At 45.8% G+C, this 22,860-nt stretch overlaps 1 protein-coding gene across 1 annotated transcript in view; it reads right to left on the minus strand.

Moving 5' to 3' along the window:
* Nucleotides 1-22,860, minus strand: part of foxp1b (forkhead box P1b) — a 169,166-nt gene that overhangs the window by 14,811 nt on the left and 131,495 nt on the right. The window contains 5 exon segments of the mRNA XM_079241660.1: nt 466-573; nt 7,570-7,753; nt 16,646-16,808; nt 20,088-20,180; nt 20,280-20,417. Coding sequence (XP_079097786.1) covers nt 466-573; nt 7,570-7,753; nt 16,646-16,808; nt 20,088-20,180; nt 20,280-20,417 — 686 coding nt within the window.

A 22,860-nucleotide genomic window follows, 5' to 3' on the forward strand; every position in this document is an offset into this window, starting at 1 on the left:
CGCTGCTACACGCTGGAGCCCCGCACACAGGGCTGATTAGCACACCACGAGTCCAAACCTCAGCCTCCGTCGGGCCAGACGGCCGCGGTCTGAACGCTGATGCCGGCGATGCTGAGCGGCGTAAAGCCGGAGGCGGACGTGCGAAGACAAACAGAAGGATGCGGAGCTGAACAGGAGGACAGCAGAGCGTCTGTCCAGAGACAAGGGCAAACATGCAGGGCTCCCCGAGCGTGAGCTGCCGCGGATAAACATCCCACCGTTGTTTGTTTGGGAAAAACGGCCCCCGTCACCATGGGAACTGCACTTATCTCAGGCATTAGAGGCCCATGCAGCTCCCAGAAGGAGAGCCCGGCACGGTCCCTCCTTTAGGAGGAATAACAAGCAGCTGCACCTGCAGCGCATCGGCCACATCAGGGTCACCTGGAAGACGACACGCTGCTGCACAAACATCCAACTTTTACTCACTTGAGGAATGACTGGAAGTCGTCAAAAACCGCCTCACATCCGGGCCACTTGCAGACGCCGTGGCCGTAGAGCGGGTGGCTGTGGGCGGAGGGCTCCTCCAACGTCGACCTGGAAGGAACATTCAGACAGGAAGTTATCAGCACAAACCGATCGCAGATCACAGAAACTGCAGGGTGACGGTTTGTGTTGCTAATCTGCAGCCCCCCCACACACACACCCCGTCATGTTTCACATGGAAATATTGACTCCTGCTGGATCTGTGGACCCCGAGCTCGGCAGAACCCGTCTGATCATCACTCCTCTGCTCCCCAAACAGAGGAACTCTCGTTGCGAAAGCACAACCAAATCAATATGTAATTATTAAGTATCACTGAGCCATGCTGCAATTCACTTTGATCAGGACGGCTAGGGGGCTCCCCGAGTCCACCGCTGCTTCAGCCCACCTGGAGGAAGCTCTGCTTTCACACCACACTGTAAACATCCCGCCTGGTACCAATTTATCTCCTGACCAAATCACGTCACCGGGGGCTGACAAGAAGGCATCTACGGGGAGCGGATGGCTCGGCACAATCCGTCTAAATATCCCCGAAAAACAAACTTTACAACGTCTTCCATATGGCGAGAGGCGTGGAACCACCGCTAACCACAATCAAAGCTGAGAGGCGAGCGGCCCGTGTGGAGGCGGCGTCTGCGAAGGCAGCGAGACAGGCCGCCATATGGACACCAGCTCCGTACAAGACACACAACTTCCACATACAAGAGCCTGGGGGACTGGCCTATATTGCCACCACCTGTGCTTGTGGCGGCTTGTGAGCACAATGCTGCTGCTTCTCCTCCAACGAGCGACAGCGGGACAGATGAGGAGATTCACTGCACAACAAACTGTTGGGTGGCCACGTGAGAATAACTCCAACCCCTTAAATCTCACACTTCCACACGGATGCAACAAGGAATGCAGTTCAGTTGCTCGCTGCCAAAGCAAGGTATGAGGTTTGTTCCGGGATCGGACGAGTGGACGCTCAGATTAAAACCCACGTTGGTGAAGCTGCAGTTTAGGCTCAGATTAAAACCCACGTTGGTGAAGCTGCAGTTTAGGCTCAGATTAAAACCCACGTTGGTGAAGCTGCAGTTTAGGCTCAGATTAAAACCAACGTTGGTGTAGCTGCAGTTTAGGCTCAGATTAAAACAAACGTTGGTGAAGCTGCAGTTTAGGCTCAGATTAAAACCCACGTTGGTGAAGCTGCAGTTTAGGCTCAGATTAAAACCCACGTTGGTGAAGCTGCAGTTTAGGCTCAGATTAAAATAAACGTTGGTGAAGCTGCAGTTTAGGCTCAGATTAAAACAAACGGTGAAGCTGCAGTTTAGGCTCAGATTAAAACCCACGTTGGTGAAGCTGCAGTTTAGGCTCAGATTAAAACCCACGTTGGTGAAGCTGCAGTTTAGGCTCAGATTAAAACCAACGTTGGTGTAGCTGCAGTTTAGGCTCAGATTAAAACAAACGTTGGTGAAGCTGCAGTTTAGGCTCAGATTAAAACAAACGTTGGTGAAGCTGCAGTTTAGGCTCAGATTAAAACCAACGTTGGTGAAGCTGCAGTTTAGGCTCAGATTAAAACCCACGTTGGTGAAGCTGCAGTTTAGGCTCAGATTAAAACCAACGTTGGTTAAGATGCAGTTTAGGCTCAGATTAAAACCCACGTTGGTGAAGCTGCAGTTTAGGCTCAGATTAAAACAAACATTGGTGAAGCTTCAGTTTAGGCTCAGATTAAAACAAACGTTGGTGAAGCTGCAGTTTAGGCTCAGATTAAAACCCACGTTGGTGAAGCTGCAGTTTAGGCTCAGATTAAAACCCACGTTGGTGAAGCTGCAGTTTAGGCTCAGATTAAAACCCACGTTGGTGAAGCTGCAGTTTAGGCTCAGATTAAAACCCACGTTGGTGAAGCTGCAGTTTAGGCTCAGATTAAAACCCACGTTGGTGAAGCTGCAGTTTAGGCTCAGATTAAAACCCACGTTGGTGAAGCTGCAGTTTAGGCTCAGATTAAAACAAACGTTGGTGAAGCTGCAGTTTAGGCTCAGATTAAAACCCACGTTGGTGAAGCTGCAGTTTAGGCTCAGATTAAAACAAACGTTGGTGAAACTGCAGTTTAGGCTCAGTTTAAAACAAACGTTGGTGAAGCTGCAGTTTAGGCTCAGATTAAAACAAACGTTGGTGAAGCTGTAGTTTAGGCTCATATTAAAACCCACGTTGGTGAAGCTGCAGTTTAGGCTCAGATTAAAACAAACGTTGGTGAAGCTGCAGTTTAGGCTCAGATTAAAACAAACGTTGATGAAGCTGCAGTTTAGGCTCAGATTAAAACCCACGTTGGTGAAGCTGCAGTTTAGGCTCAGATTAAAACCCACGTTGGTGAAGCTGCAGTGGAAGCTTCAAACGTCGTCGCAGGTTTCCTGTCCTGCTTTAAGGGTTCACGCCGTTCGGAACACCTGATTGTTGCGTTGCAATTAAGAAGCCGCCAAGCATTCATGAATGCAGTTAGCAGCTTTTTTTTACCCCCCTCCCTCTTCCAAAAACCTGATTTTTTTTTATTCAATTATGAATTATGCATCCACATTAAGACATCTGTTGTGATACAGCTAATAAATAGAAGGCGGCGAGCGATTAAACTGCATTTTTACAGAGGAAATGTGCAGAAAGCTACACTGCTCTTTGCAGGAAGGCTTGTTGCTTAATTCTGTGTTAACAGGATACTGAAATGTGGAGAGAGGTGGGAATGGGCGAGCACCAAGTGTCGCGGGGGGCCGACGGTGGCTTTTAAACGCAGCATGGATAAACAGGCCTAAATGACAGAATTAGTCTGATCTTCCCGGGATTCTCTCCTGTTTCAGAAGACGCTGCGTTTTACTGGTTTCCAGGCTTTAATGTTCCACGTGAAGCACTTTGAAGCATTTTGTCCAAATAAAACGGTCTTTGCCTTCAATCTGTCAGGAACTTGCTGCTGTCAGCAGCCCGAAGACGCAGAGGACAGGTGCCGCGTTAACGTGGACAGACGTCCAACATGTCCAGACCAGTCCTGCATCTTCACCCCAAAATGATTTAATTAGCTTTTTTTCTCTGTAAAATAATGAACAATGAGGGGGGGTTGCTGCTGCAGATCTGATTATTTATCTCCGAGCAGACTGCTGCGCTGCAGTCCCTGAGCTGTGGTTACTGATGGTTGTTGGGATGTAAAGTGGGCCAAGTGCTTAGCGAGGACGCTCCCCGTCTTTACGAAGCTGATGCAGCACCGTCGGGGGAATTCATGTCAGATACAGATCAGCAGCGTTTGATTTAAATAAGCAAATCTCTGAATGAAGACGAGCCGGCTCACTGGGGGGGGGGTGTTTGCAGTGCTTTACGTGGCGCTCTGACAGATTGAGTGACTCAGGTTCTGGTCCGATCGGGGACGTAACGAGTCCCAGCCCGCCTCGGCCGGAGTGCCTGCATCATCCTCGCCGTGGCGGTGATTGAATTTCTCCTCCTTCCTTAAGACGGAAGTGAGAGCCGGTGAGTGATTCCTGTGGATGCACTTAAGGTTTTAGTTGCAGGCGTCGTTGTGCCTGGGCAGATTTTATATGACACATGAAACTAACTACACGCTACTCAGGACCCGCTGTAAAGCAATCTGAGGCCGGTCGGGAAAACAGGCCCATCAGCAGAGAGGCTTGTTTCTGTTGCATGACAAAAGGACTCGCAAAACCGCATCAATTAAAAGTTCATTAAGTTCAGCGCTGGGAGGATGAGTGGATGCTCTCTATTTACGCCCGGGCCGGCCCAGCCCATTATCTCCAACCTGATTATTCAAATCCCTGGATTATAACACAGAGCCTTGCTTAGAATAATCATGCTTAATAATATTTCATTTTTCTTCCCATAGACTGATTGGAATGGAGTCTGCATCATCAGAGGAGAGAAGAATAAAGCTCTTGGTAGTTGACTCGCTCCAGAATTAACACAAGAAAGGATTATTGCTTGTGTGAATCAAAATTAGCATCATTCAGCGTTTGATGGGGCTGTTTTGTGTTTGCTTTGAATCGTGTCGCAGTGATCGCACGTTTCAGAGTCTGGGAGGGGAATCCACTTCCAGGAAGAGACGGAGGCGGGTGAGATTCACCTGCTGGCTGTTCTGACAGATCTGAGATACCGCAGGAACATCTTCACTTAAGCTGCTGTTAAACCGCTGCTGACGTCTTCTCTTATCTCCGCGCGAGGCAGCGGGCTCTTCGTCCACGTTTCAGATCGGGCTCTTCTCACCTTGTTTCCAACAAACAGCAGAAACTCACTAAGACGCTGGATGACAGGCTGCCGCAGATCATCTCTGCAAGCCCTCGGGTCCCTCCCCAGCATTCAGAGGCCCGCTGCTTTACCAAGCTAAGTGTGTTTTCACAGCGTCGCTTTCATACCGACACGTAGCTTTTCATCCCTGAAACACGAGTCAGATGTTCTGCAGTGAGCTCATGACGCCTGGAGGCTCCTCAGCCGCGGTTCAAAGATCAGGCTTTGTGCAGGAAAACAAGCAAGCGTGTAAGATGCCAGATTAATTCCTCCCTTAAACACACACACACACACACCTTTCACAGATGATCATCCATGTTATTAAAACATGATCCGAGCAGTTTGTTTCTTTCTGTTCTGGTTTTCATTCCCGAACTGAAGAGTTGATTCTACGTGTGATAAAATCATAATTTTATTTTTATTAAAAACTTTTTATTTCATGTGAATTTTCTCCCGCGTCTCCGTTAAACCCTCATTAATCGCGTGTTGATGCTGTTTCGGCTGCTTGTTCATTTATCTACGTCACTGCAATCCCCCCAGGTGGACTCACCAGGTGCATCAAGCCTCATGAATACTTACCAACTTTAAATTAATGCTAATCTCTCCTTTTCCACAGGGACGTCTTTAACAATGCCAGCCAGAATTTAAACGGAGATGCAGGGCTGGATGTTTCCAGCTGAAAAGTTCAGAAAAGTTGTCCGGTTGGGAAGAAAAAAGCAAATATGAAGCTGTTTATGAAACATGGTTTGAGTTCAGTCTGTCAAACTACAACAGACCTCGTTCATGACCAGGTTTTTATGCCGCGACGGTTCGGCAGAATAAAAACCAGCCTGAAAATAAAGATGTTTAACGTAATAATTATCCCCCAAACTCCTACATACGGCATGTGCAAGCAGAGAAAACATCAAACACGTCCAGGACTGGTTGTTAGCATGCTAGCATGTTAGCTAATGATGGTAGCTAAACCTAACTAGCATAATTACTTCTAAAGCAGCTAGTTATCAAAAAACAGAGAAGCCAACACCTTTTAATGACGTTTAAATCAGGTGAGAGGTAGGACATGTTTTCCAGGAGCATTTTTTACTACATTTGACTACGTTTTAAATCTGTTTCACTCACCGACTGCAGCCAATTAACGGAAAGTTTAACACAAAAAAATGAGGAAAAAAGTCACCTGTGGAACGGACAGGACTTTAAAAAAAACACTAATCAATCATTTTAACCATCTGTTCTAAACTGGATGGTGACATGTCAATCAAACTAAACTGCCATTTGTCCCCTCCCCCCAACGTGCACAAATCAGAGGCGTGGAGCGGTTGTAGCGAAGTGAGAGGCAGTGCTTGGCTAGCTACATTAGCTAGTAAAGGGTGTGTATTGTGAAGAATCTGGCAAAACGATATGTCTATAAAAACACAATAAAATATAATGCGATATATTGTGATTTCAAAAGCAAGACGATATATCACAAATTTTCTTTATCAGAATTTAACGTTACGAAAACTAGTAGAAAAATAGTGTCGTGTAGAAAAATAGTCAAAGCTGCTTCATGCTTCACATCAACTTTCTGAATAAGAACAGATGATCTACATTTCAATACAGAATAAATGTGAACACTTTATGTCTACGATGAATAAATTATTAAAATCTGCCTCATCAGTAAAGATCTCAATAGCTGCATAAAATACAGAAATTTTTATTGCAAAGCACTTATTAAAAGAATGCTTTACTACTTTTTCTCTTTTGAAAATGTACATATATATATAAATAAAACTTAAACTACTTATAAGATTATTCAAGTAAACGCTGACATTTAAGCCAGTTTGGGTACAAAAAAAAAAAAAAAAAAGCGCATTGTAATATTTTGCATCTACAGCAAACCGGTCCTAAAAAAATAATAAAATAATAAAATAAATATATGATCCAAAAATTATTAAATAAATACAGTGCCTTTGAATATTAATGTATCGTTAGATAAAATATCGCAATATTTCGCAATATATTAGCATCATCTTACACCCTCATTAGCTAGCATGCTACATTAAAATGTTAGCGAAGGTTAGTGAATCAATAGATGTTGCTCAGCGCTCGTGAACCATCAGGAATCAGGCTCTGCGACCTTTAAAAGTCTGCGAGGCTGAAATTAACAATGATGGAACCAAACTTCATAATTATGGGATATAATTCATAACAAACAGCCAGGCTATCTGCACAGTCGTCATGTTAGAGGGCTTCATGGCTTCACTTCACCAGCTCGTCCAGAACTGATGCAGCATAGATCTGTATAGTATACAACTTTACCAGTTAATGTAGTTCATCCAGTAAAACCAGTTTTACATATAAATCTTATTATTTTAGTATTAATTAACGATTGTTGATGTGATTTGGCAATACTGAAGTTTTAATCACCAGCATGGTTCTGTTTGTATTGTGCATGATAGATGTCATGTGGTCTGAGGAAGACAAGCTGCAGCATTAGCTTCAGCTAACACACATCTCAATGAAAGAAAATGAAAATTCTGGAGAAAACCTTCTGAAGTTTTATTTAAAGCAACTTTATTTTGGCCAAAGTGATTTTATTAGATTTTCTGTGGCTGTTTCTGTTTTGTTTTTTTAACCTTATTTCAGTAGATTTTACCTGCTAAATGCTCACAGAAATGCTAGTTTTCTGTTTTCTACGTTTATAAATTTCTAACTTTCATTTTAATAATATTTTATTAGTTAAAGTCTGTTTGGAGAGTAAAAGAGTTGCTGAACAAGCACATCAACAGGCTCTGGTCATGAGATAAAAACAAACTCACGCTTCTCTCTTGTGGCTCATGTACTGGCCGTTGGTAGAGGCGTGCTGGTTGAGGACCGGGTTCTTTGGCGGGGCCGGGGAGGACAGGTCCAGGCCCCAGTGGCCGTTGTTGCTGCTACTGTTGTGCTCCTCCTTCACATTCGTCACCTCTTTCCACAGTTGTTGCAGCTCCGCTGGAATCATGCCTGAGACAAACAAATTGGATAATTAAATCAATTAAGGGCTAATCCAACTCTCCTCTTCATCACCTAATTAAATCAAAGCGTCTGTAAACAAAGCCGAGTATTAATTAGAAAATGCTCCACTACAGGGTAATACACAGAGACCCCCCCCCAAACCCCTCATGCCTACTTCTCTCCCACCCATTTTTCCTGTGATCTGAGGCGTGTTTGTGTACACGGATCCCTGGCATTCACGCACATTTCATGCCCAGAGTAAATAATTAACATCCAGACAAGGCATGAAATCAGAATAATCACCATCATTTTCTCCCGACAACAGAGAACACACGCAAAAAAAAACTTTACAATAGCAACACTAGAAAACATGCGGCTTGTCTCCGAGAGAAACAGGACCCCGGGGTAAGATTCTCAAAAGCGCATTAATGTGCAAAATACTTAAAGCCCCGCGCCGCCTCCAATTGACACAGACGACTTAAACCTCATTTAAGGAGTCAAGCTGCAAGAAGAAATCCCTTGCAGACAGAAGATATGTTTTCTTTTCTTTCTGTCTGCTGGAGACGGATGATGTTTCTCTGCCTGTGAGTGACAGATCTCAGAGGAGGGAGGATGTTGCGTTCATGTACCCCAGTTCATCTGAGTTTCATTCAGGTCTGTTTCCACTGATGGGGGGGAAACTACACGCCTGTCACGGTAACAAATGGCGCCATGCGATTAATTGTCTCAGAAATTATTGCGATAGACGGTAATATTGCGTGAAGCGATTATTGTTGTCATTTTGAGATCTTTTTCAACTAAAATAACAATAATGCCACAATAATGCAAGTACACCCTTATAAAGATCAACGTATTTTAATTTCTAAAGAACATTTATCTCGATGTGCAGACTAGTTTATGCTCTTCCAGTCCCCAGTCTGATAAAACAGATCAGGATTTCTCCTGGGGTTTTAGCAACGTGGTCATCTGGAACATATGGTCTCTAAACACATAGAGGTCAGGGTCCAGCCAGCAGTTACATAGTCTATGGTTAAGCTCATATAAGCGGACATGTTTAGACTTGACCAGAGGTGGAATGTCTGATCACCTTCAGTGTGTCATTTTTCACGTCATTGTAAAGTTGTGGAAATGCTATTTGTAACATGTATGTTCATCCAGGTGATTCAAACTGGCTGTGAAATGTTTGCAACATTTGTCGCCTTTTTAACAACATTACAGGACAGCGTCGCTTTACCAACCACGCTGTCTGAGTCCACACCATGTTGCACCGTCCTGTTTGTATTTAATCTGTCCATTAAACACCCCAGTGATCGTAGACTGTCGGGAAGATGGAGCTAGCCTGTTTAAGGTCTTTTTTTTTCCCAGCTGGGAAAACTGACAATGATGATTGTGTTTTAAGTGCAGATGGAAGCTTGTTTTATTGCCGTTTTTAGTTTATATTGTCATAAAACAAATTCGACACTCGAGAGAGAAAAGAAAGAAATGAAAATTACTGCATCCAGCCAACTTATTGCGTGCATTTTTTCTCATCGTACAATTCATTGACTTATTGCGACAGGCCTACACGTAGGTTTTGTTACCATAGCGATGAACCGCTTCACGATTTATCGTGATTATTTTTCAGAATAAATAAATAACAGAAACGCAGCTGGAAAGTGAGACAGGAGCAGAAAAGTTGTGCGTGGAACACGGACACTTTAGGGAGACGGACTGGAAAACTGGGGCTCAATCCAAACCAGTCACACCAGTCACGTAGAGCGAAGAGCCGTAAAATCTGAACCATCCTGCATGTTTGTCACACTGTCATAAAAACCACAGAAGATTTGGGAAGATAAAACCAGTAAATGCTGATGATCCACATTCAGTCGTTTGTTTAACTGGAAATTTTACTGGAAAGATTTGTGGAATCATTTATAACAACGTAGTTTCTCACATTAATGGTGTCTATGTGTTGCCACGGCAACGAGTGCTTTCCTTTTCCGTTGGACGGAAGATGGCGTCCCATTTTTATGCACCCCCCAGCTGTGCAGCGACGCTCGGTAGCGATAGGGTGGTGTGTAGGGGCGGTTTGGGACTGAAGCGGGAAGCTAGCAGCTAGCCGTGCAGCTACGGTTACCGAGTGTGCGATTTACTCATCGGGCTTGAAGGCTAGCGTTTGGAAACATTTAGTTTTTTACAGACATGAGATCAGGCAAGTTGTTTCCAGTCTAAACAAAGTATAATAGTGATTAAGGGTGTACGAAAATAATATATTTATATTGCGATATTTTATGTGAGCGCTGTATCGATTCATGTTTTTAATGGATAATTTACTGGATATGCAAACATTAACAGTGGAGGTTCATTTTTATGTTGCACTAAAACTTCACGTTTTTAAAGTCAATGCTTACTTCAATTACTAACTTTAATAGTTATTTATATAAATCTTAAAAGGATAACAGTAAAAGCAGTAAAATTTATATATTTTAGATAACTATTTGAGATCTTTACTGAGGCAGATGTTTTTTTTAAAAAATTTATTCACCTTGTACATGAAGTGTTTTTATTTATAATGTACTGAAATGTTGATCCTCTGTTCTTGTTCAGTAAATTGATTTCAAGCACAAAGCAGCTTTGACTGTTTTTTACTACGCTGTAAAAGTTTTCTTATCATTAAATACAGATAAAGAAAAATCACAACATACAGTCTTGCTGATAGAACCACAATATATAGCTGCAATATACTGTATCGTATATCCAGATTCTTCCTAAAGTAATAATACTACAACCATGTGATCCCATCCCAGGTTACAGAAGGTTATTCCTAACGCATGTTTCCTGAACATTCATTAAAAGACATTAAGAAAACTATCTTTGATATTTATTTAATAAAAAGGAGTTTAGATAAATTTATTTGGTAACTTGAATTAATGGATCCAAAGTAGAGTATAAAGTATAAAGAGTAAATAAATAAATGTAAAGTAATGTAGAAAGGAGCCACAGAGTGAGGAAAAAAACTCTTTATGGGGAAAAAAGATCCATGAAAGTCCTGATAATCATTTAATAATCGAATTGTAGCACTTGCATTGTATTTATTGGTGCGGTACCTGAGATGGCAGAACGCTACGCTACCTGTACGGATCTAAAACGCGGATTGAGAGTCCGTCCGTCTGTTTTGTTCATTTAAATCTGCACTAATAAACCACATCTGCTGCTCTTGGTTGAGTTTAACCACAGAGCCAATAAGAAAGACCGTTCATTTGGCATCACAATTAAATTAATCCATTCTCAAAACGAGCAAAAGGCAAAGGAGAGATGAGTTGCACATGCTCCCCCCCACACATCACCACCACCTCCCTGTTCCTCATCAGCAGCTTTACAGATAGCACAAGTGCTCCTTTAAGCAGCAGATTGTCTGCAGAACGCTTCGTCTTCATCTACTCCTGTTGTGGAAAATAACTGGGAGGTGAAGATATCAATATGATCAGCAAAATATTTTTAATTTGATAAGCTGCTAAGGATTTTAATTATGCTGGTAATGGAGAACATTGGCCTAATGAGGCGGAGGACTCCAGAGAGACGCCGAGGCTAAGAAGTGTGAAATGAGTCTGATAGGATTGCTGGAAATTCACACCAGATCGTTTGCATATCAAAGAGCAGGAAATGATTGCAGGACAAATCAATAACCTTTCCACGTTCCAAGGAGCGTCTTTCCTCTCCGGAATATTTCACCAGCCTTGCTCCGGTCTGTCCGCCTGCATTCGCCCTGATTCCTGCCTTGATGTGCGCTAATGCAAGTGCACGTCTACGCCTGAGTTGTAGCACGCTAACCCGCTGCTTGTGGCTTTCAGCTGCATTATCACAGGAAACCCCGGCGTTTTGCTGGTTGAAGAGGATTTCGTTGGAAAAGTTTGTCTTTTTTTTCTGCAGAAGGTTTAGAAGGGGAAGGTCAGTGCTGATGTTTGTGTCCTGCACTCCGACAGCGGGAACAATCATTTTCCCCCACTTGGTGCCCGGTGACAGTGGGCCATGTATTTTTAGCCGGTGTGCTTGACAGGGCAGCCCACACTGGCTCAATTACCCAGCAGTCCAGGTGACCCCAGCCCCGCTGTTTACTCAGATGAAACGGCGGCGGATGGACTGGTCTGACGAGGGGGGGACGAGTCCCTCTCTGGATCTACTCTGCAGTTTTATAGCTCTTTGTTCGCACCTTCCCTCTCAGAGACGCCTCTAACAACGGCTGCGACTCATGATTCCTCATAAATGACAGTAAAACAGCATTACGCGCACGTCTCACCGGGTCTCTTATCCAGACTTTTGGACAAGACGCATGGAGTTCGTCTCCATCTGATTACCGAGCGACTCATAATGACATTGATCTGGAAGTCTCTTTTCTGGGGTCCATCCTTTAAATGCCAGATTGGTTTATCTTTCCGCTTTCCATTTTTCAACACAACTCATTACGGCTGGGAAATACGGACAAGCACTTTAAAAAATGTATGTTGTTGGGACACTTGATTGATCACCGGCCTCCCAACTCAATTTTACCTCTGCAGGTAGCTCTGGCAGCGAGACAGGCCGAGCTCTTCAACCTTTTCCTGTCCTTGTCCCCGTGTACCCAGGTGACCATGTTCAAGCAAGCAGAAAGTTGATTTAAGGTTCATAATGACATCAGTTGCAGGCCATCATCCCCCAAATAAAAAATGGCCCCCGGTGCTCGGGGCTCTTTAAACCGTGCTGTTACTTCTCACACACGGTGCCGGTGCCATGGGGGGGACACTGACACTGCTATTAGTTTATTGTTCCATCAGACGGGGACCTTTCCTGCACCCCTGTTTATGTTGCCGTAATCACCGGCCTGCTGATGTGCACCCCTTCGGCCTGAAATATGTCCTGTCTAGATGCTGCAGGGACTATTACCAGCGGCCCTCCACTGGACGTATCAATCACTGACAGGTCAGCCGTGTTACCCGCTGCCGTCCCCGATGTGCTGCTGCTCTGCGAGCACTTCATGGCTCGCCACATTCTTTGCTTTCACATTACACACAAATTTGTCTTGTCACCGTCCCGCTGGCCTCCCTCGGACAGCTTAAATGATGTTGTACGGCTTCAGGAACTCGCTCCCTCCGAGGGCGAGGGGCCATTTTAGCCGGGACGTGCACAAACACCGGCCACTTCTGCTACACGCATGCGCAACACGCAAACACACACACACCTGAGCAGACACTGACTCACTTATCAGGTCAAGAGGATGGGCTCTGTGAGGCCATTGTGGAGAGAAGGGGGGGTGGTTGGATCAGATTCATATTTATGAGTTACATCCTCCCCAAACACACTGCTGTAATTTATAACAGATACCGTCTGGACGCTTCCAAGACTTTGAACATTAATGTCAGAGGAATTTACGAGGAGGGAGAGAAATTACACGCTGGTAATGTGAGCGATTGTTTTTCACTCCAAAGTCATATCTGCAGGTTTAAACTCAATTAGTACGATCAATGTTCCTGAAACGCCAACTGCAAGGCAGAGGAGCGGCCCGCAGCTGGGAAGCGAACGCCGTCACACAACCTAAATCCGCCGTTATGTCAAACCTTTGGTGGCTTTTATTCTCCCAGCAGGTGAAGAAAAAAAAACAGATTGCATGCATTAACGGTGGCCTTTCCCAACAATTCTACTCATATCTGCATCTGCAAATGAAAAGAAATAAAAAGTCACAGCAATTTACTGCGTCCAAGTTTGAATCCATAATCGGCGGGACGCAAACAGGGCAGATCAAGTCATCACTTCCGATGCAGCGCTAACTGCTAGCTGAACGCTGCAGATTAGATCTGAGCAGCAGAGCCCGGCCCGCTGATGCATGAACGCGTTTACTGATGTGGAAAACAGAAAGGTCATCAATAACTTCAAACAGTCAAGCAGAAAATGTGTAGAATAAGAAGACAAACCGGGGGCCCCGGAGCACGAAGCCGAGCGCCAGCGCAGAGAGTTGAAGCTAACCAGGCTGCTGATGAGCTGAACTAAACTGTAACCGTGGAGATTAACTTCCTCATGTTGATGCAAACTAAAGGCTCGTTGTTCGGCTCGGTGTGTTCATACTCCCACACCGACACGTCTCATGAATCATCAGAGGCGATGACAGCTGACGGGTCGAGGTCTCCGGCGCTTAGATTTTATTATTAGTCGACTGCAGTCGTGGTTTTGACGGAAGAAGAGAGCAGCTCAGATGGAGCAGATCCAGCGTCTCTGATAAGATGAGGAGTCTGGAAGGTGTCTGATGACGCTACAGAGTAAACAGGATGTTCTCAGCCTGTTGTGAAATCCATGGAAAGTGCAGCACCTGGTCTTATCGCCAACATAGTGCTTTGCTAAAGGGGTGTGAGTGTTTGCCAGACATCTGACACACAACAACGGCAGCTCCACGCCTGCGCCCATGGCGATCGTCTGCAAGCGGATGACTGATTCCATAGCCAGTCCAAACAATAACACCACTGTACAAACCCTGTTTGTGTTTGCCCATTACCTAACCCCCACCCCCCTCCAACTATAACCCTCCCGTTTTTATCTTGTTATTTCAAAACTGTTTGTTTTAGCTGGGAATGAATAGTGGATGTCATGCTCTCAAACCTGCATGACGGCGTCTTTGTCACACGGGGACCACTCCTTTACAAAACACGTCAGGGTAAATAAAGACATAAACTTCTTGGCCAAACAAGTGTTGACTCCCCGTCGAGCGGCGGCCGCTTTCGCAACGCCAAGTTCAACAGCAGTTCACCGGCTAAAGATCCAGTTTTCTTCCAGGCTAGAAGAAGCTTCAAACCCAGAAGCGCCGTGGTGACCGAAGGCGCCACAAGCAGGTGCAGACCCAGCTCATGTTCCCTTTACTCTCACTTCTTACTGTAGGAAGGAAACATCAGCAGGAGCTCACCGTCACACACCTGTACCTGCAATGTCCTTCTCATCATCATCATCCTCGGTGTTACCATGAAGAGCTTTAAAAGAAGCCACAGCCGAACAGCTAAATCCTGAACATCTTCACCAGAAAAATGCATAAAAACAACAGAAAACAATCAAAACGAATATTTTAAAATTACTGCCAATATATTTAAATATGAACAACAACTAGAAAATCCCTGTGAGAGGTCAGACCTCCACTGAGCTCATGTCCAGCTGATGTTCTGGTCCTACATCCATCTTATATGGATCCACCATCAGACTCCAGATCCATAGCTAATGAATCCACAGTGTCTCGGCTGTATTGTGATGTTTGTTGCATGTTTGTTCTCTTGCAGAGATGGAAAGTTGTTCCGGTTCTGGATGCTAGTATCCAGAACGTTACTGGGATCCACATCTATCTTTGATATCTTATGTTGGGAACGTCTCCTGGATTTTCTCACCATTTATTGTGGAGTTATATGAAAATATACTGAAAATGGTCCAGTTTCGCAATGGCTAAAGTTACATGATAGTTTTTTAATTCGGAATTAATAATTCGGAATTGACGTATTCTCCTACGAGTTTACATGAAAATAATAATTCTGAATGAACGTTTACATGAAACACGTCCTTACCTAATTCCTCTTTAGAGCGACGGGTTGGGAAGGGTTCTGATTGGACAGAGGGTGCACATGACGTATGACGTGTACCGGAAATAAACAAAGTTAACTCCCTGCTTCTCGTCTTTTCAGTCGTAACTTATAAAAACTACATAATAAGAACCAGTTTCGCCGCTATTTTTATTATAAATGTGAAGTAGCAGCTCAACACCAGCATACTACTTCACTTTCTGCAGCAGCTGAGAAGGAGAAGAAAGATAGACCAGCGAACACGGGAGGTAAAACAAGGACAAGGTAACGAGCATGCTCAGAACGAGCAGAATTAACTTAGAGCGGAATGAAGGTTTACATGACAGAGGTATTATATAGTACGGAATTAAAATGTGAATAAACCAGAGACTTACATCAGAATTAAGTTTAATTCCAAATAGAAATTAGCATCAGGAATGAAGAGTTTACTTGGTCGTTTTTCATCATTTTAAAGCAGAATTAACTTTTATCCAGAATTAAACAGGAATTAAAACTCCCATGTAAACGTACGGAATGAGGAAGAATCCTTCACAACATTCCTGCATCCAGATGCTGATCCGATCACTTCCAACATCTAATGGAATCTAAGTCAGACCAAGACCCGATCCCTCCAGTAGTTTTTAGACAAACAACAGAAACATGGCCTCCTTGGTGGCATTAATGAAACAATTAAAATTAATCAAATATTCAAGATATTTCAACATAAATTCCAACAATGGTCCATCTGATCAGGTCTTATAATCCTATTTGGATCTGCAAAGACTTTCTAAGGTCATTAATCATGTATTGTATGTATTTTACACTCTGACATCATATCTTATCAGCCAGTAACATTTCACCTATAAAACTGAGAAAAATATCATAATTAGATGTAATTAATATCCATAAACGACAACAGTTGTTGAGGTGAATCCTCCTGTTTAGTTTTTCTCTGAGACAGAAACAGCAATGGAAGCATTAACAGCAGAGTTTGGAGGTTTTTACATAATAAATGGATTAAAATGAGAGTTTCACTGCTTTTTAAAGACATTTTCTCTGGTCTGAATTCTAGTAAAGTGTAATTATCTTCCCGCGCTGGAAGGTTTACTCCTGGATCTTCTCAGGTTTTTATGTTATTATAAAACTCTGCAGGACATAAACACGTTTCCATTTCCATCACAACCAGCTGTGAATGGATCTGATAGGTTCCAGGAGACTTTTAAATCCAAGGCCCGGTTTGCTAAACTACCACCAGACATGGTCACATCCAACCCACCAGGCAGTGGATGTCCTGGCCAGACTGGCTCATCAGAGCGTTTCTGCTAACAGAACCGAGCGGCGGCGGGAAGGCGGTACTGACCCTGAGTGAGCGAGTGCAGCGGCAGGCCGGTCTGTCCTGGCTGGATGGTGAGCAGACCCTGCCGCTGAAGGTTGAGCAGGTGTTGCTGCTGGACCTGCTGGACCTGCAGGAGCTGCTGCTGGAAGGCCAACTGCTGGGCGGACACCTGCTGCAGGGAAACACACTGTTAGCAAACCAACACCAGCGTCAGCCACTCATTCTGCACAGAAAATTACATTCATGGCCTCCGAGTTTATAGGAAAAGCTGTGAGATGCAGCAGTGTGAGGAGTGTGTGTGTGTGTGTGTGTGTGTGTGTGTGTGTGTGTGTTTGTTCAACAACACAGCAAACTTGCAGACATTCAGCCTGAAGTGTGGCTTTGTCTTACAGCAGGTAGACTACACATCTCTCTCTTGTAATTAACGAGGAGTCGGGAGGCAAATGACAAACAATGAAACAACATAGTTAATCATTCATAATAAGAACCACAGGAATTTAATTACAGCCATTCATAATTCAGCAAACGTGTGACTAAATCAAAGTGCTTAATAACCACCAGAGCAGCTCCAACTCTCCCAGGCATGGCGCTGAGAGTGGGGATGTACTCTTCCCCCAGCCAGCCAACTAACCAGCCAACCAGCCAGCCAGCCAGTCAGCAAACCAACCAACCAACAAGAAAACCAACCAGCCAGTAAGCCAGCCAGCCAATCAGAAAACCAACCAACAAGCCAGCCAGCCAGCCAACCAGCCATACAGCAAACTAACCAACCAGCAAGTCAGTCAGCCAGTCAGTCAGCAAACCAACCAACAAGAAAACCAACCAGCTAGTCAGCAAACCAATCAGCCAGAAAACCAACCAACCAGTCAGCAAACCAACCAACCAACAAACAGCCAGAAAATCAACCAGCCGGTCAGCATATCAACCAACCAACCAGCCAGCCAGTAAACCAACCAGCCAGCCACCCAACTAGCCAGCCAGCCAGTAAACTAACCAGTCAGCATATCAACCAACCAGCCAGTCACCCAACTAGCCAGCCAGCCAGCCAGTAAACTAACCAGTCAGCAAGCTGACCAGCCAACCAAACAACCACCCGAGCATCTCCAACTCTCCAAGGCATGGCGCTGAGATTGGGGATGCACTCTTTCCCCCAGCCAGCCAGCTGGTGGGCCAGCCAGGAGCCCAGCCAAGCAGCCAGCCAGGCAGCCATCTGACCAGCTCATACTCTCCTAGGTATGGTGCTGAGATCAGGGATTCTTTTCCCCAACCAATCAGTCAGTCAGCCAGTCAGAGAGGCTGAGCTGGCTGTGTTTCATCAGAAAAACTTCAGAAAACAGCCTCGTTTTGGGCTCCAGCTGCAGGGTTTTGGGGGGAAGATGTTTAGATGGAAGTGAGACATGTGAACTTCCACGGGATGAAAAAGTGATGAGAAAGTGGAGACGAAAACAGCAGGTCAGAGTAATAAATAAAAGGAACCGCTCTCCAGAGTCAGAACACACGATGGTTGTATGTAGACGAGGAACGTTTGGGACCCTCTGTCGGGACGTTTTGCCGCCGCTTCTCCTCTCTGACAGAAAAAAAGAAGCTGCTCAGACTCAACAGGATAGGAGGTCTGTTTAGGTGTACACAAGGCCAGTTGTCAGGCTGGAGGGGGGCAATGGTGGGGGGGGGTTAAATGCTGCAAAGCTGTGCACCACACCCTTTTACCAAACACAGGATACACCTCTGTGTTTACTTCTCACAATGCCGAACATTAAGATAAAATGTGTCAGTGCAAGATGGTAGCCCCGCCCCCTCCCCCAGCGAGACGAGACGAGGTCGGCACACCTGGTGACTGACCAGACAGGTGGAGAAAGTGGGACAAGACGGAGGTGCTCTGGGATCCGTCCAACTTTCTCATTTCTTTACTTCCTCTTTGTTCATCAGTTCCTCCTGACAGCCTGAGATGAAGATAACGGCGCTGCGGGGGCGGGACTTCACAGGGAACAATGTCTTTTAGAAAGAAATGGAAGCTTTTCACCAGGAGAAAAAAGAAAATGAAGCCCTGCAAATGAATTTAACCCTCTCCCCACCATCAGCTGACAGCAGCTCCTGTGTGCTCCCAGCATGCAAGACACATTAACCCCCCCCCCCCTCACCACCCCCAGACCCAACAGACCACATAAGAGGTTAACAAGAAGTGGCACGAGGGAGAGAAAATAAGTCCCTGACAGATGACAGAGAGCGGCACTGGCAGGCCTTTATTGTCAAGCTTCAAATATGAAGTTAAAGATCTTTGAAAAAGTAAATTTTGATGTCTTTAAAATAAAAGCAGCACAAAGCAACAACAGGGGGTTATTGTCTGGCAGCCACTGGGGAGTCGCTGCGTAATTCTTATTCTGTCTTTTGATGGCTGCTAGAAATGCGAGTGAAAAAAGCAAGCGAGCGATGGGAAGAGAAAGAAAACATGGGCGGAGGGGGAGAGCCTCTCGAGGCTGCATCCATTTCCTGTGATCATACATAATATGCTTCAAAAGTAGGTTTTTTTTTCTCTTTTATTCTCATGCTCCCTTCAACTGATCAATTGCACCTCCTCGCCCTCCCTTCACCCCCCCCCCCCCCCCCGCCTCCTCCTTGCTCCTCCAGTGTTTACATCAGATGCGACTCGGTGACAGGCCCGATCTGAGGCCGAGGAGCGCCGCTGTCATGTTGATTTATGGGAGCATCACACCACAACTTGTCCAAACTGAAGCCCGCAGTTCATTAATTAGGGAGCTGCAACTTTGCAAAGTTTGTAGCTTCGACAGCTCGTGCACGTGCACCGACAAGCGTGCGCCTGCTTTTAACATCGGGTTTAATTCTCTGCGCCTCCTTTACTCCCCAAACATGGAACTCAACGGGGACATGAGCATTAAAAAAAAAAAAAATCCCAGATTGTCTTTGAACTTCTTCTGACCGCGCAGTAATAATTTGCTTTGTCCACAGTGATGCTGCATCCGCCTGTCATTAACACGCATTAAGCCGCTGCCTATGAGCAAGCCCTGCTGTGCTGCGGTGGGGGTGGGGGTGAAGGGGGGAGAGGAGAGAAAGTAAGACGAAAAAAGAACTCAACACAGGCAACAAAGCTGGGAGCGCTCCTCTTCCTTTGCTGTTTCCATGTTAATTAGCAAGAAAAGCCTCTCAGATTTACACGCTGCGACTTTCTGCCTTTCAGTCCGTCCCGCTCTCGCCTCGCCGCCGCAGAAACAGCGGAAACGAAACGCTTTCACCTACATTTTTACATCCAGAAAGAGACTCTGCATTGTTAACATTTACCCAGCAAGTCTGACATGCTAATCAGAAGCATGAGTGCACTTGATTTCCCCCCCCCCCCCCCCCCCCCCCTTTGGTTGGGCTTTAACCGCAGTCTGAAAGCAGATGGAGAGCAGGGAGGGAGGCACATGCCTTCCATGCTGTCTGGCCGGCGCTGGGAGTGATGTCAGCCTACCTCTTTGCTCTGCTTGCTGCCTGCATGCTGCTGCTGGAGGAGCTGGAGGTGGAGCTGTTCCTGCTGCTTCTTGTAAAACTCTTGAAGTTGCTGCTGCACAAAACACAGGAAGGTGACATGGGAGTTTTGTGAGAAATTTTCAGCGCTTTGAGGCGCCCCCCCCCCCCCCAGACGGCGGCTGGCGGACGCTACCTGCTGCAACATGAGGGCCTGCTGCTGCTGGAGGAGAACCTGGAGCTGCTGAGGGCTCAGGACCTGCTGCTGGAGAATCTGCTGCATTTGCTGTGGAGTTATCACCTGGGGTGTCATCATAGCCACTGACACTGGAACCTGCACACACACACACACACACACACACACACACACACAAACACACAGATTAATTAATACAAGCACTGTCTGAAACTTTCCACTGCTACTCTTTATAAACATGCATCAGGCTGGACCCTTCACGCCCCCCCTCCCACCCCGACCGGCTCGCTGTTTATACAACTCTGCAGAAATGTCACACCTGAGTTCGTCTCCAAAGAAGAAGAAGAAGACGCACATACACGTCACGTCATGTGAGAAGATCTCATTAGAGACGCTGTCAGCAGCGATCTGCGGAGGGGAGGAGGGGGGGGGGGGCGCCACGGCGAACAGCTCGGGCCTCTAACTACGTCCCAGAAGAAAGGTGTGAGTGCATGACTCCTCAAAACAAGTGATTTGTTGTGACATTGAAAGAGCGCCCACAGTTGTCAGGGTGCCTTAATTGCCGCGGCGACATGAGGGACGGTGAGAGTGTCTGGATGCTGCCACTCACCGCCCCGGTGTGCAACACCATTAAGGGCTGCTCGCCGTGACATCTGGATGACAAACGGCGACTTGGACATGGGAGACGCCGCGGCGGCGTCCTACTTGTTAACGTGTTGCATCAGAGCGAGGTGCCCGATCGCGCCGCCACCTCGCACATAACGACGCCCCTCTGAATTTTTCATGCCTTCCTCGCCGTCATTTAGCTGCTGAGGATCTGTTTATGACCTTCCTCGTGTTGCTGGCGACGGCGAGCGGGACGCTGCGTTCGCTCGGCCCCGCCCACGATAACACACACTTCTCACCCCCCTCCGGCACGAGGAGCAAAATGCAACATTAATCGCCCCTCGCATCACGTCTTAGTACGCCGCTCATCTGGACCTGTGCACACGACTTGTCCCGTCGTCTGCACAGCCTCCCGCTCCCTCATTTCACACTCATTATCCACTGAAACCTTTTTTTCCTCCTGAGCGTCACTAATTTTGACGAACTCCTCTGAAGGTCAAGCGAGCGGCTTCGTCTTGCTGACATGAAAGCTTCACCTGTAAAAACCCGGATAAATAATAAAACCTGCTTTTTTTTTTCTCTCTTATTTCACCGCCTGTTTGATTCCAACACATATTTGTCACGCTCCATTTTCCTGCAGGCGTGTGAAATCTGTAAACTTATTTTCATACAGATAATCATGTTTTCGTGGCGTGTTAGCGGCTGGGACGCCAGGCGGCGAGCAGCTTGTACATTCTGAAGACCTCGCCGTTCGCTGCTGTCAGATCGTCACAAATTACTCCGGTTTGATTCAGACCTGAGGTGTGCATCTCATCACGGCTTCACACTTTGCTTCCTCCTGCAAGACGCCGTTACACCCCCCCACACACATTTTATTAGCCATTACTACTGAGGTCATTAGCAGCAAGAGGGATTGTATGCTTCTTAACCTATTGATCAATGTAACTACTAGCGTTTAATCCCGCGCTGAAGGAGTGAAAATCTGCGAAAGACTGGCTCCTATTGAGTGGAAGGAGCACTTTAAGGGAGAAATATTGCCCTGGAAGCCGTATCAGGCCCATTTAACGCAAACACAGGACGCCAGTCGCCATTTAGAGCCCTCCCCTCATCCCTCCCATCACATCAGGACTCCAGATCATCCACTAAGAATAAAAAACAATCTAAAGATAGTGTGAAAGAGGGACTGGTGCCGGGCTAATAACTGGAGGGATCCGCCGAGCCCAGCTCTAATCTACTCCACCAAATAAAAAAGAGGACATGCAGAGGATGCCAGAAATAGCTGACGTTTATGAATTTCATCAAGGTGTGGCGCTCTCCAGGTGCCTCGTATGCATAAACACTCAGAGCTGGAACATTCTCACACAGCTGCAGAGTGACTGTAGGCGAAATACTGTACCAGCTCAGGCCTGCTGGCCAAACACACACACACACACACACACACACACACACAGACAGATCTAAACGTGACATGTTCGCTGCCGATAGGACGTCTGACACACACCTGCAGCCTCCAACACGCTGCGTGTGTGAATCAGGTTTATAATTAGAACTAAATATATATTTCTATTAATCAGTGTAAATATGCATTAAATATTTATGTTCATTTGCTTTTTCTAATTAAAACAACAAAGATGATTAAAAGACGTTTTCAGGGATCATAAATCCTCTCCAGGAAGCCGTCAGAGCGAATCAGGAGGTAGCGAGGACGCTCCCCGGGTTCCCGTCACAGGTCAGAGGTCAGAGCCTGCAGCGGGAGACGGGGACCGCCACCGGGTGGACGCCAGAGGTGCAGAGGTGCAGCTGGACTGACAGACGAAGGGGTCGAGACAAAAAAAAAAAAAAGAAAGGAGGGAATTATCAAATTTTCATGGTGCTCTCCGGGGTCGTCTTGTTTTCTGGGGCATCAAAAGGAATAAAGAAGCGAAAAAGAAAAAAGAAATCACACCGGCGTCCGTTTGATGCCGAGATTTCACCA

Source organism: Telmatherina bonti, assembly GCF_933228915.1.
Source record: "Telmatherina bonti genome assembly, chromosome: 6".
Classification (NCBI taxonomy): domain Eukaryota; kingdom Metazoa; phylum Chordata; class Actinopteri; order Atheriniformes; family Telmatherinidae; genus Telmatherina; species Telmatherina bonti.